At 37.4% G+C, this 15,782-nt stretch overlaps 1 protein-coding gene across 2 annotated transcripts in view; it reads right to left on the reverse strand.

The window, feature by feature from the left end:
* LOC131693248 (supervillin) overlaps positions 1 to 15,782 on the reverse strand; it is a 322,482-nt gene that overhangs the window by 55,671 nt on the left and 251,029 nt on the right. For both annotated transcript variants that reach the window (XM_058980923.1, XM_058980922.1), the window contains one exon: positions 5,213 to 5,675. In XM_058980923.1, the coding sequence (XP_058836906.1) occupies positions 5,213 to 5,675 (463 nt within the window). The remainder of the gene's footprint in view (positions 1 to 5,212; positions 5,676 to 15,782) is intronic.

Raw genomic sequence — 15,782 nt, forward strand, 5'->3', positions numbered from 1 at the left:
GGCATATTCCACAATTAAAGTCACATCGGTTCTTCGGTGATGACTGAACCGATTTTCTCAAACCAAGTCTCAAATGGAAAGTAAAATATGCAGTTGAGTATTGCGTCGCCGCACCTCCCCCCCCCCCCCCCCCCCTTGCCCTTACACCTCCCTCCTTCATCACTCCCCTCCCCTTGGACCACCCTCACATCCGCATTTCCTTCATCCACCCCGTATACCGAAATAAGATGAAGGATTTCTGACGCATCCTCCACTCCCACTCTACTAACCCCCCATTCCCTCCACTTTCAAACCCATTCCACCAACATTTCAAAATATAATCACATGAAGATAACATTGAACACATCCTGATTAAGCTAATTAAATATTATTCTTTTGCCTTTCTCATATAGAAAGGTTATGCAATTGCTCCAAAAACCGACTTTCTAACCGAGGCCCGGAGGGCCGAGTCTCATATACCATTCGACTCAGATCGCCGAGATCGCAAAATATCTGTGTGTATGTATGTGTGTATGTATGTATGTATGTATGTATGTATGTATGTATGTATGTATGTATGTATGTATGTATGTATGTATGTATGTATGTATGTATGTATGTATGTATGTATGTATGTATGTATGTATGTATGTATGTATGTATGTATGTATGTATGTATGTATGTATGTGTGTGTATGTGCGGATTTGTTAACAAAATGTCCACATCGGTTTCTCGGAGATGGCTGAACCGATTTTTACAAACTAAGATTCAAATGAATGGTATAATATTCCCATAGGTTGCTATTGAATTTCATTTTCAACCGACGTTTTGTTCCGGATTACGAGTTGAAGAGTATGGTTACAAAACAAAATTTGTTGATTTGTCCACAACGGTTTCTCGGAATTTTCTGAACCGATTTGGCAAATTTGATTTTAAATGAAAGGTCCTTCAGCTGCTGTTGAATTTTGTGTGGATCCGAGTCCTGGTTCCTGAATTACAGGGTGATATTGTAAAAAGGTGAATTTTTTTCCAAAATGTAAACACAACTGTTGAATTTGTAGATCTAGGTCACCAACAGTCATTAAAAGTCTGTTTGGCCACACTGGCCACCATCGACGGATCCGGAAGCATCCAAATTCTGAAAAACGGTTATATTGGTTTCTCGAAAATGGCTAGACCGATTTGATCAACTTAATCTCAAATGAAAGGTGTTGCGTCGTCGGAAACTGATATTAAATTCTGTCTCCATCCGACTTCCGGCTCCGGAGTTACGGGTTGTGGAGTGCAATCACATAGAAAACTCCGATTCAAACCGATACCGCGATGAATGCAAAAAGGTGCTCTTGTATATACTTACCAAGTGAAATATGAATGAAAGATATTTCCATAATGTTATATTGTACGAACCAGCTTGTACGAAAGGCTAGATTGTAGAAATGAGAAAGGCACAATTGCACCTCTAGGTGGATTAAAACAGGTTTTTTCTAATTGAATATAAGCCAACAAAAATCCTGGACTAACATTAGCAATATGCTGTATACGATGACGCTCAGCTGTCGATTAAAAAAAATGTGTTTTAAAATGTGTTGACCAAAACCCCTTTCCCAATACGCCACCGTGCATTAATGTCGTAAAATATTCTGGTCAGTTGCTTCTGTTCAATCTTCCATCTGGTGATTGAGCGATTATCATCAAACTATTACAAGTACATACACATCGGTAGAGTAGCAATCACTCAAATATAACAGTGATCGATTCCCGGTACGGCAAATAAAAATGCGGGAATCCCATTCCAGGAGTAGTGGTTTGATCCGATGTCTGAAAGAGGGACAGTTCAAGTATTTGTTTTCAATCGTGAGCGGAGAAGGAAGGAATAAGTACACTCTGGTGTAGAGAATGTTTTCGTTTGTTTCCAGTCAGTAGTTTTGTACACAACACGGGTGTAGTCTGCTGAGTTAGTTGGTATTCATCGTGCGAAACGCGTAATTTGCCCAGTCCATGCCATGTGGAACGATGAATGGAAAGTGGAGTTCGAGTAAAGGAAATCAAGTCAAGAATGAGATGCACCATTTATACGTGTGAGCACTGGCATTTCCGATGTAAGTGGTTCAATTAATCTAGTTTTGCATACTGTCGATTGGTAATAAGCGGCTTTGTGCCGTTTGTATTTAGTTCGAGACTTGTTTTAGTGGTTTTGAGTATGCGCAATATGTTTTTCATAATGAGGTGCAAGGTTTGAAAATTAGCGTTTGTGGTACCGAGAAACATGAATATTACCATCTCGCTCAAACGATTTATAATATTTTGGAACCACAATTCCAAGGAATTTTGACCATTGTTTCGGTAGACGACCCCGTCAATTTTTAGCGTTTTTGAACACATGCATCTGGAACTCATTTATTGGTCCTATTAAAAATAAATACAACAGAGAATAGTTCATCGGATTGTTGTAGCAAGAATTGTTATGCACCAAAAAAGTAGAAATATCATAGAAATTGTTAGCTTGAGTAAATAGAAATCTTCAACATTTAGAAGCCTGGACGCTCCACCAAAAATTAGTTTAAAAAATAACCAGCTTCTTTTTATCGAACAAACTTTTTCGCTTGTTCTCGAATCAACCCGCATGATGCACTGCGGTGTAGCTAGAATAAATAGTCCAAAATGGGAAGACAAAAATTAAAACTTTTACTTCAAATTACATTATTTCAATATATTCTACATCGTCTCTAAATATTTAGCTATTTTCGTTCGCGTTCCTTATCACCTATTTTTATAAAAAGATTCATCAAAAGATTCAACGCTATCTTTGAAAATGATTATGATTATGCGACTACGACTTTTTACGATCTCATCTTAATGGACATTAATGACGTTGATTTTCGTCAATCATGTAATTTTGCTCCACATGTGGCGTTCAATGGCAGTAAATGTAATTTTATGTCATTGCGCATGTAAAGTACATGTTTCATGTAATATTAAACGGAATACGGTAATTTTTCATCATTTCGTGAATTACTGGTTGTTAAATTGTGTCATGTTTGCAATTACGTCAATGATAAAATTCATATTTTTTGGTGTGATTTCTAAATCGAAATTTTTGAACCCACTCCGAATTTTTTTGATCCGTCCCTGATCCTGATATAACTAGAAGAAAACAAACTTCTAAAAATGCCTTATTGTCACATTTGAAACTCTTCATCACGTTTTGAGAAGTTCTCCTGTATGACATATTGTCAGTCCAGAAATAATTTCAACTAAACGTTGTCGTATGATCATTTTCACTAATAACTATTTTCAAAAGAACAAATCAATGTTTAAAAAGCTCTTTTTGATTTAAAAATTCGTTGGTTCGAACAACTATTCGTATTAACTTATTATTATTTTCAAATCTCTTCTGTGGGCCACATTATATTTTTCCCCAGCATCGATCTTTTCTCGGTCCGTTCGTCATTTTTTTCTTATGTATCGTGACTAGAGTGTCGAATTCTAAGATCGAATGCGTAGGAATTTGTTTTGTATCGTTTATACATTTCCTAACTGTTTGCTGTGCCTCCTTGCATCTTTTTTGATTGCTTAGTTTGGTTAAATCCAACAAAACCTTTCAAAACGGCTATAGGAGAATGACCGTCAAAGTCCAAGATCATTAAGATTCCTCCTTACCCTTTAGAATGAGAAAAATAAAAAAACATGCACTTCAAAATTCCGAACGAAACTGGTTTGCATGTTGGCTGTTCTAATCGAATTGCCAAGCGCATCAAATATGCAAAGCAGCGGCAAACAGGTTTATCTGGTACATATTAAAAAGATCATTTTTTTATTCTAGGCCTAAAATTTCTCCGTTGGCATAAAATATATTTATGGATTGACAACTAATTTTCGATAAGCATCTCCATTTCTCGGATGCAATCAGTTTTGGAGGGTCCCGAAAGTCGGTTGGTTCTAAATGAATACAATCGTTTAAAAAGTTGATGTAAATCTCAAAGATAATCATAACAAACGACCGACTCTAATGTTTATCCCTTCAACCAACGGCAGCAATAACGTTGCACAGTTACGCCCTAACGAAGCCCGTTCGAATCTATCCAACCCGTAAAACGCCTCAGCGTAGGCAATCCTAATAACGTTCACAAGCGCCAAAAGTCGTTCCCTCCCAGTGGATCGGATCTGAAACAACTCGCCACGCGATTACCATAAAAGTCGAATCAATAGCAAACTCGACTTCGACCGGACCGTCGGTCGGCCGGTCGGTCTCGGTTAGCTTACTCGTCAGTCAAGTGTGTCGAAATGCTGATGGGATCTTCCCTTACCGCATAATGAAAGATAAATTATTATTATCGCCTGGCGGGGCTGCGAGCTTCAGGTTGCTGCTTATATAAGCGAAGGATTCGTTGGCTAATCAACGCCAGACAGAACGTACAATTCGAACAGTTAGGTAAGCGCATCAATGTGGCAATTGACAGAATCACGTTTACGCCCACGAGTGTCCCGAGAGAATGCAGTGTGAAACCGGTCGTTCCACCGTCGGACTTGCACGGGAATCGTGTCTCGTGACGTGGTTTCCAAATACGCCCCATCGCACGGGTGATGAGAACAGGTGTGGTGCCGATGGCCGCCCGGTTGCTTACTAGCTAACTGAATGAAAGAACGCTAATAATGGTTGGATTCTACTATGTGGGCAATCGAACATCATAAGTCGTTCTGGCTGGGAATTTGTTCTATTAGTTTGAACTTCTGTGTGGGATGCTGGCAATTGAAACGAAACGAGTTAGTAATGGCTCGTATAGTGTTACTTGGTGCTGTTTCATGGAATCAATGAACTAGTGTAGGGTGGTGTCATGAATTTTTTTTTGACAATTTTCATAGCTTGGAAAAATAAATCCAAATGAAAAAGTGCGATGTTCTATCAGAAAGCGATTCTTAGTCGGTAAGGCAAACACAAATTGAAAAAGGCGCAACCCTAACATTTATTTTCCGACTAAATAAAAGAGACTACGCTGATGCTGTCATTCATGTTGTTCTGTAGATTAATCGTAGTGCGTGTGGCGGTGTAGCGCCTTCGTTACCCACTCGCCTTCCATACAGCATAATTTATCATTCAATTATGAGATCTATTTTATTCATGATCTCGAATGATTTATTGCCGATGTTTGCACTGGAAGCACGCACTCGTGCATAGACAGCGGATCCCCCATGATCAACCTTCAAAACATAGTGTGCATAACTATTACTCACATTGACTAAATTCTCCCGCCGGACGTTGTCGGTGACATCCTGTTTGGCAACTCGCTTTCGCCAATCGTCCTCGCCGCTTTTTTGCAGTGCTGCGAGCCGTTCCGCTATCGAGACGCTCTTAACCATCGATTCCTGATCGGGACGCATCTCCTCGGTTAGGCAGCGCCGTAATCCAAGGAAACCCGGTACCTGATGGTGTTGTTCTTGCTGCTGCTGCTGCTGATGATGATGCAGTAGCGATCCGCGTTCCGCCGCCGTACTCGGCTGACTTAGAAAACTGGCCGTCGTTCTTGGGTCACTGGGACCACCGATACTCACAGGGTCATGTCCACCGGGGCGAGTCCCGCCGATACCAACTGGGCCGCCGAATTGTTTCGCCGTGTTGTGGTAGATAATGGCCGACGCCGGAATAAAGGTTGCAAGCTCCGATTGGCTCTTGCTTTTTACCAGCTGTTGCTTGTATCTGTAGGTGAACGATAGAAAAAAATGGATATTAACGGAGTGCTATTTGGTCGAAAGGAAGGAGAAAATCGATATCTCTCTGGAACCGAAAGGAAAAAGTAAATGACATTCGAGTAATGCTATAAAAATGTAATCGAAGGAGATGGGATAAAATTCAATTTACTGGTGTTGATACTGCAAGAAATTGGAGTATGGTAAGGGTGTTATGTTTTAATTAACTGAGTCTAGTAGCAACCATTTCCAGGCAGCTGCAGCGTATTCCAGCATATTCATTTATTCGGTATTGAAATTAAACCATACGTTAACTGTCATCCATCACAGATATATTGGAACAGAAACCGAGAAACTCTTTTCCTAACATTAATCGTAGATTTTCTTTTTAATTAAACTGAGAATATAAAATCTCGTCTGACGAACAGCGTACATCGTTAAAAATCACTAAAGAAAGCTTCAGTGTTTTTTAATTATGGCTCGGTGTAGAATGTTCTGGGAAACTAATATTAATTTCAAATAATGACTTCAGTTAGTATGAACTGAGACATTCCGTGTTTCATTCAGTGCAGCATGACAAAGTAAATAAATAATAAACCGGAGAGTCTTTCGATGATAAAAATAACAAATTTAATTTTGGATTGGTTGGTTTGATGATTTCAACTAGGAACACCATACTTGATTTTTGTTTAGTTTGCGATCCCGGTAGTAATGGATTTTTAAAATTTGTTTTTCATGAGAATCTACTTATTTTTTCGTTTATTCGTATAGCAGATGTAGACTACATATGATAATATTAACATTGAAGTCGAGTATTTCTAACGTTTCAATATAGAGGTTCCACTTAAAAAATAAATCGGCCCGGATTTTACCTAATTTTTGAAAGTGGAATACCTGCCGTTGCAGAGAATGAAAAATTTGATGTTTGCGCTGATTGGAAATGTGTACAACAATTTTATGATCAATTCCGTAGAGCAGCGGTTCTCAACCTTTTTCGTACCACGGACCCCTTAGAATTCACCCTGGGTTGCTGCGGACCGTCACGGATGAACATCACTTTTGTATGCTATCAATATGTTATTTTTAGTTTGTTAGGAAACAAGACTTGAAATTTCAATATACACTCGGAAAATATATTTGTCTTCGCAGACCCCCACCAACCACTTCACAGCCCCCTAGGGGTCCGCGGACCCCAGGTTGAGAATCACTCCTGTAGAGTGTACAATTACTGAAAATCACGAAAATAATTGATTTTGCGACAGCAGTAATTATATGCGACATGATTGGTTCTACAATTCAACCAAACAGCGAGCGTTGCTGGGACTACCCATTAGGGTGGGACAAAATATAGATTCCAGCTCCGAGCAACTTTTTGGATACCTTTCGGGTTCTAGAACAACTGTGCAAATTCTTAGCTCGATCGGTGAAACTATATTTTTGCGCCCACTGTTTAAAGTTTACATGGGATTTCATATGGGAAAATTGTCTTTTACAAAACAATTCCTCCAGCAGTCGCCCATTGCCTCCCAAAAATAACCCGCTATGTGGCTTTCATAGGAAATTGAACAAAGAAACAAAGTCTCGAAGACCACGAAACGATCTGATGCTTGTGGAAAAAGTTATATACCTAGTAGAAACCGATTGATGCTCTGACTATTGATAAAATAATCATTTTTTCTAGCACCACTGCTGGTGGACCTCGATTTAGATGCAATTAATTTTTGCTTGCTTTTATTGGGTCCAAATCAATAACCTGAGCTGTTTGGTCCCACCACAAGAGTTTTGAGAGATAAAATGAGGTTTTTTGTACACAATAAGAGAGAGTTAAAAAAAGATGTATATAATTCGACCGTCAGCAGCAGTGATGCTATGAGAATTGAAATTTTCATCAACCGTCAGAGCATCAATTGATTTTTGCTTAATATCTTTTTTCACAATCGTCAGATCAATTCACGGTCTTCGAGTCTTTATTTCCTTGATAAATTTCCTATCAAAATAATATATCGATTTATTTTTAGATGTCAATGGGCGACTCGTGGAGGAATTATTTTGTGAAAGTCAGTTTCCCCATATGAAATCCCATGTAAATTTTAAAAAATGAGCGCGAAAATATAGTTTCACCGATCGAGTTAAAAATTTGCGCAGTTGTTCTAGGGACTAAATGGCACCCAAAAAGTTGCTCGGAGCAAAATTTTATTTTTTTCATATAACCGTGTCCCACTCTACTACCCATTTGTCATCTGATAAACTGCGACACACGTACACACCAAAAAATAATGAAATTTAATCGACATGTAAATCAATACGAATGTAAACATACAACGATTGAATCAAAAATTTGATTGAAAATTACGTTAAAATCAATTGGAGCATCAAACAGCATACAATTTTACACTTTCATTCGTGTAATATTACATGTCATTCATTTTACAGCAGTATTCGAGTAAAAATACATGAGAAGCGCATTGGTTTTCCGTTAAAAGAAACTGTAATTTTCAATCCACGTGTAAAATTATAATAAAATTCGTTGAAGAATGCACGACAAGTCGTGTGTGCTTGTGGTGGAACTTAATTTTACATTCATATTCATGCTCCAAATATGTGCATGAAAATAAACTTAAAATTACAAAATATTTTTTTCTGTGTATAAAAATGGAACATAACAAAAAATCGACGAGAACATTTTAAATGGGCACATAAACAAAACGTGAACGATTCCGGTGAATACGTACTTCAAATGGACACTAACAAAGCTTTGTACAAACCTTAAATAAGCCGATTCTGAAATCTGACTGTTCGCGAAATAATAAATTATTGAAAAGACACATAAGCAAAATAACTTGTTGTGTTTATGATACCTTTCAAATCCTTTCAAAAATTAACGGTTAATATATATGTACTCGAAACAACAAACCAAAAAAAAATCTTTGTGGACCCTTTTCTTAATGAAAAAGACTATACTCGACAAGGGCTCAAAGTCATTCCAACAGTGAGAAAGGGATCAAAATAAACGTCACTAGTGTTGCCACAATTAAATCTGTACCGGGAGTTGAAAAATCTTTTCTATCTGTACTCTTCTCTCGAAAAATCTGTACCGGATTCTGTACCCAAACAATAACAATGTTGTTTTAAAAAAATCATTTTTCTTATACTGATTTTTTATTCGAGGAAACCAGACCAGAACTCGGAATCGGTTGTTTTATTTAAACTGGAATTTTGCAAGAAACCAGTCAGAATTATGGATCAGATTGACTGGGTAATGTCAATATCAGCTCGCCGCCACTTTGTTTGTAACCTAATACCGCTGATAGAATGGCGGCGAGAAGCTGAGCATTACCATACATGACGATGCGAGAAACCTGCTTGCAGCAAATCAAATGGAGCATGCCAAAGTATACGTAGACACTCCGAGTAGATCCGCTCGGTTTTCACTCTGAAAGGGGGAAAAGGGATGATTTTGCTGGAAGCAGGTTTCTCGCACATCGCTTTCTAATGTCAGCTTCAGTTTATTTATTTATTTATTTATCAGTTCTAGTTCAGTCAGCTCCACTTCATCTTCCCGCCATCACTCTGTCAGCGGCATAACTACGTTTACCTGCTATTTACTGGGATACATCACAGTGTTAAATTACATACAGTTTGCTTTCTGACATCGTATTAGCTGCTACGTTTCATATCAGCTCAAACTCTTCGGTGGCAATATAATCCATGATATTCCGATAATGCATAAGTCCGACATTTTCATGCATATAATGATCACACACCACAGAAAAAGCAGCACGCTCTTTTTTTCTGAGCTCGACTAAACGGATTTCACGTGTGCGCTGGCGATGGAGTTGGTTGAGTGCGGGAGACCCCGCTCTATAGCTCTTTAAATTATGTGTGGCGTGTTTAGATAAATTCACCAGGGCGGCACGCGCAGTGCACTGCGGTGTATACACCAGAGGGTACATTGGAGTATGCTCTTTGGTTCGTTTTCTTCTGGAAAGCGGTCATGCGGATGCGATTGACGATTTAATTAGCAGTGGTTGTTGCCTTGGCTGAAGAAGATGATGTTGATGATGCTTATTTTATAAGTTTCTGCTAATGAATAATGTATGATACCAATTACATATTAACTTTTCAAAAGAACTATTAAGATTTGTAAACAAACATTTGTTTTGATAATTTTTACAATTTACTATAACTTCAACCCAAAAAACAATTGAAATTGCTTCTACGAAGGGTAAACGATTTAGATTAACGCATATTTGTCATGAAATTCCATTCTGCAGCGGAACAATGAGCGAAACAAGCTTGTTTACAAAAAGCTCTTTAATTTTTTTTTCTCCGCGAGGCAAACTGGGAAAAGGTTTCACATGTCATCGTATATGCTGCTTTAAACGTAGTTGTATAATGCTCCGTAAAACCAGATTAATTATATAAGAGATGTATGTTTGACGGGATTTGCACATCGACACTTTATGTTCGGCTAAATGACTCAATGTTCATTTGACTTATTTTGTTGTCGAATTTCGTAGCCTATTAAAAGTTACATCCTGGTACTACATTCGTTGTCGGTTATTATCATGTGTGACAATTTCAGAGTTATTGCGAGAATTCCACAGTAAGCACCCTGTTTGCTTATGGTTTGAACATATTATCATTTATAGGGTAACTGTCTAATGCTTGACATTCCACACACAAATGCCCTTCTACTGGCCTTTAACTGTGGAGTTAGTTCAACTTACAGTGAGTCCGAAAAGCATTTCTAATCCGATTTGACCCTTAATTTAATGTACATGTACATGTTATTCTTTAAATTTGGGTAGTATAGATAGAACTACCCACTCAAAAACAACCTAGTGGGTTGAAACTTACATTTGAAATTTGCCATGCTAACAAAAATCGTATTGTTGCTCACAATTGATCGTATTTTACTTCGATCAATGTCGGATTAACAACTTATTAAAGTCATTGTAGTCGTTTCAATGTGGGGCGAATATTCAGTTAGCAAGATAGACATGTTAGATACGACTTAATATATCACAACATATAAGAAACCCGATTTCGCGAATTTACTTACGACTTATCTTATATCTTTGAAATGAAATTGCTGCATATATGGCAAATGTTTGTCGCAATAGTGTTTCTCTACATGAAGATAAAATACGATTACGAAATATTGTCACGCTTATAATAATTGAAATAGTTCTGTGTAGTAAGTCCCGTTACACAATGTCGCAAGCTCGAATTTCATCTTAATAGGAGAAGATCTCTATGGGTTCGGTTTGGCAATCGGTCGCAATCGGCATTCGTTTCTCCCCAAACCCCGCTTTTGTACTTTTAAAAATTTGATCTTCATTACTGATGAATAAGAGTTAATCGTATATAGTATTCCGGAATCGTGTACTAATTAACGATATCGTAAATAATCTGAGATTGTTTCGCATAACCAATCGTAAATACATTCTCTAGAGAGGCTTTCATACCAGGAAATTATCGCGCTTAACGTGTATATTGTTGTCAGAAAGCGTCAATTTCAATTAGTGGGATATAAACACGTATTATTCAGTTGCAATTTGGACATACCATCAAAATAGCTGGCTGGGATCCGAGATGATGAACAATATAAGAGAACCAATGAAACGTTATCAATTATAAAGTTATGATGAAGATGTCAATAGAAAAAAACTTCAAGAAAACTGCTCGAAAAGAGCAAACCACGCGGTATTTAAAATCTCTTCTGTAGCAAAAGTATAATGAATTTTATTCCTACTTTTAAAAATATTGGCGGTACTTAATGTACTGTATGGTACTTAAAGTAATGAACTAACCAAGACTTTTAACGCTTCCTTGTATTGAAGATCTAGTGCTTGTCTCTCGGCACAAAGTAACTGGGGTTTGTTAGTTGAGTTTTGTGTTTTGATGTAGGAATACGTCTTTCTTTTCGATATGGGGGTGCACTTTGCAGATTCAACAAAAATCATATATAACAAAACTTGGTTAGCTTTTTGACGCATAGGGTAAAGTGCCTATTTTCATTATACTAAGGAGGGTGCCTCACAAATTCATTAATTACTCGGCCTACTATCAATGCACAGTGGTCCAGGAAGCGAAATTAGCGAGAAACAATTGTTAACGCATTCATCTTTAGGTTTAGAGATTTGGTGTCTTAGAAACATTTATTGTGCGTGACAAACTGCATCTTTTGGCTGAAACGGTTTTAGGGTGGCCCTTAAAATGTCATAGTTGTAGACATTATTTCAAATTATAGTTCAGAGAGAATGATATTTTCTTCTGCAATATTATAAAACAATCAATTCTGAGCAACTTTGTTGAAGATACTAAATTTGTATCTCAAACCGTTTTCATTTTATAGTGAGTTCCATATCATAACTTAGGGTGTCTCTCAAAAAAACAGTTTTCTCCGTACAATTTTTTAATATGATTTTTCTCACAAAAGTACCCTTCAGTGTACTTTTAGAGCATGATTAGAGGCAACTTTTGCTGAAGAAAGAAAAATTTTATCTTGTCTGGTTCAAAAGTTATACTTAATTTTCACTTAAAAATACGCCTTTTTCAAATGTCGATTTCTCAAAAGGGGGCAAACGAAAATTGATAATTTTGATTGCATTTGAAAGGCTGTACTTTTGCCTACAATATATTGAAAAATTGGAGAACGCTTTTTTGTCTTTCTCAAATAAATCAAATTTAAGTAAAAGCATTTTTGCGTATAATCCTACAGCGCTCATATTAAAAAATATTTGTTTTACGCGGATTCTGTGAATTCATGTCAAGCCTTTTCAAGGATCACATACATTTGCAGGCTTTTCATATTGCAAATAGGGTGATGACCCTATTTTGGGCTCACTCGTTAGGGTGGCGCACTCTATCATTAATTACTCGACCTATGTACAATCGTTGAAATGCATATAAATTATGATCAATGCGTTAGGGTTAATATATTTGCTTTATTCCTGAGAACCAGTATATTAAATAACTTGTATACGAGTGCAATAGAATCTAGAATCGCTTTCCTCTTACTTCCACCCTACCATACCATCAACAAACATAATGGAGCTATCGAAAATGCAAATATACACTGAAGTCTTTTTGGCGGTTTTTATGCGCATCCCCTACATAAAGAATTTTTTTTTATTTCGATTATAGAGGTGTTTTAACCTTAAGGTCATTCGCCTCTTCGGGTTAGAAAAATCTCTTGTGAAAAATTTCTAACCCTATGTGCGGGGTCGGGACTCTAACCCAGGAGCGCTGCGTACAAGGCAATCGATTTACCAACTACGCTACGCCCACCCCCTACATAAAGAAGTCTAAATGTACAGTATGTAAAATAATTAAAGACACCCTCGTTCTTTTCTATTTAATCCCATTACCACTACTTGACTGCCACACTTTATTACGACGACTAACTTATTTGAGTTATTTATTTGTTGGCTGTGAAACGGTAAATCAAAAATTTTAAAAGAATGCTCATCGTACAATACAACAAACCTTTCCTATGACCAAAACTACTGAAACGATAATGGGGTGTCTTTATTTTTTTACATATTGTATATAGAAATTGTTGCATTCGCGCAATTCTCTGTTTTCATCTTCGTCTATGAATCTTTGATCATACCCATTAATTTTTGTAGTAGAAGATTAGTTTGATGATTTAAAAACCACAATAAGCGCGTCTTTTAAAGATTACTGCTATTGTGTGTAATACTGGAAATCGTTACCAAACATCTTAGCTGCAATGAGTCGAACTCTCATCAGTTCCCCATTTGATAATCAAAATCATGCTTAGTTTCTGGGTTTCAGTATTGCACTTGATGTACTCAATTAAGCGCTTTGCAGAGTGGTCTACCAAATCTACGACAGTCGTTTTAAAGTACTTGAATGATTCTTTTATTTCACTTAAAAATATTAAAAACTATGTTGAATTGCGTTTATATAACAGAAGGATATCAGATATTTTTTACTTGAACAATACTGTTATATGAAGGTCAATTTTGTTTTTTGGTTTGAGGTTAGTATATTGCAGATCTTGATATTGCTACCTGCTGAAACCGTTCCTGCAAATGAACGAAATCGATTGTAAATTTGTGTAGATTTTGGGAAATCTTGGCAATAATTGGAAGCAAATTATAGGTCAAGTCATTGGTTATTGGTGGTCTTTACCCTATCTGCATTATCCTTGAAAAGTCTTTATAAGAATTCACAGAATCCGCGTAAAACAAATATTTTTTAATATGAGCGCTGTAGGATTATACGCAAAAATGCTTTTACTTAAATTTGATTTATTTGAGAAAGACAAAAAAGCGTTCTCCAATTTTTCAATATATTGTAGGTAAAAGTACAGCCTTTCAAATGCAATCAAAATTATCAATTTTCGTTTGCCCCCTTTTGAGATATCGACATTGGAAAAGGGCGTATTTTTAGGTGAAAATTAAGTATAACTTTTGAACCAGACAAGATAAAATTTTTCTTTCTTCAGAAAAAGTTGCCTCAAATCATGCTCTAAAAGTACACTGAAGGGTACTTTTGTGAGAAAAATCATATTAAAAAATTGTACGGAGAAAACTGTTTTTTGAGAGACACAGTTATGATATGGAACTCACTATAAAATGAAAACGGTTTGAGATACAAATTTAGTATCATCAACAAAGTTGCTCAGAATTGATTGTTCTATAATATTGCAGAAGAAAATATCATTCTCTCTGAACTATAATTTGAAATAATGTCTACAACTATGACATTTTAAGGGCCACCCTAAAACCGTTTCAGCCAAAAGATGCAGTTTGTCACGCACAATAAATGTTTCTAAGACACCAAATCTCTAAACCTAAAGATGAATGCGTTAACAATTGTTTCCCGCTAATTTCGCTCTCTGGACCACTGTGCAATGGAATGCGTACACATTGGCATCAACAGCTTTGCTTTGTTGTTAAGAACTGTGATAAAAACACAAACGCGCTGAAAAAGGTGAAATTCTCGTGTTTGGGCGCAACAAAAACTCGAATCGAGTGCCCCTATTGTTGCGCTACTATTTGATTCAATGCGTAGAACAAAGATGGAAGACACTGCTCTAAACAACGGCTTCAAATAGGTAGGGTAATAATAGAAACATGGCGAAAATATCATCCTATAACTCTACAAATGATGCACGACATAAACAAAATAAAAATATAAAAATGAAATATGTAAAGGAATAATGTGAAGCATAATCGAAATACCAGGCATTTTCATACCGAATGTTGCAAGTCCCGAACTTGGGACAACCGATCTTGGCCACCTACGACAGTTTGGTGGATTGTGCCATTTTTCGGCTAACGCATAATGAACAGATGCTAGATCTGGCCAAAATAATGGAAGCATGTTATGTCTTCGATACACAGGTTAAACTCGTTTCGGGATATAAATTATTGGGAAGATTACTACACCAAATGCATTGTTCATGTTGAATTAGTTATGGAATTTGCGTTTCGACTTCGTCTCATCAGAATCCGACACTAACTTAGTGATAGGACTTAAAAAAATGTCTACACTAAGAAGAAGTTCTACGAGAAGCTGAATAGTTCGCGCAAAGACTACGTTCCGCAAGCCGATATGTGCAGAGATTTAGACGGAAACCTTCTTACGAACGATTGATTGAGAGGTGGAAGCAGTACTATGACGAGCACCTCAACGGTGAACCAGCAGAGGACGATGGCGGTATGGCAACGGATCTTGGAGCACGCGCAGAAAACGATAGGCTACCGGCCCCTGATCTCCAAGAAGTCAAGGAGGAGATCGGTCGGCTGAAAAACAACAAAGCTGCCGGTGTAGATCAACTACCCAGCAAGCTGTTAAACTACGGTGGTGAAACACTGGCTAGAGCGCTGCACTGGGTAATCGCCAAAATTTGCTAGGAGATTCTCCGGGGGAGTGGAAGGCGGGTGTCGTTTGCCTAATCTACAAAAAGGGTGACAAGTTGGATTGCTGCAACTACCGCGCGATCACACTACTTAGCACCGCCTACAAGGTCCTCTCCCAAATTCTATTCCGCCGATTGTCACTATTTGCAAGGGAGTTCGTGGGACACTACCAAGCGGGATTCCCGAGCCAATACGGACCAAATATTCGCGATTCG

The sequence above is a fragment of the Topomyia yanbarensis genome, chromosome 3, assembly GCF_030247195.1.
Source record: "Topomyia yanbarensis strain Yona2022 chromosome 3, ASM3024719v1, whole genome shotgun sequence".
Taxonomy (NCBI): domain Eukaryota; kingdom Metazoa; phylum Arthropoda; class Insecta; order Diptera; family Culicidae; genus Topomyia; species Topomyia yanbarensis.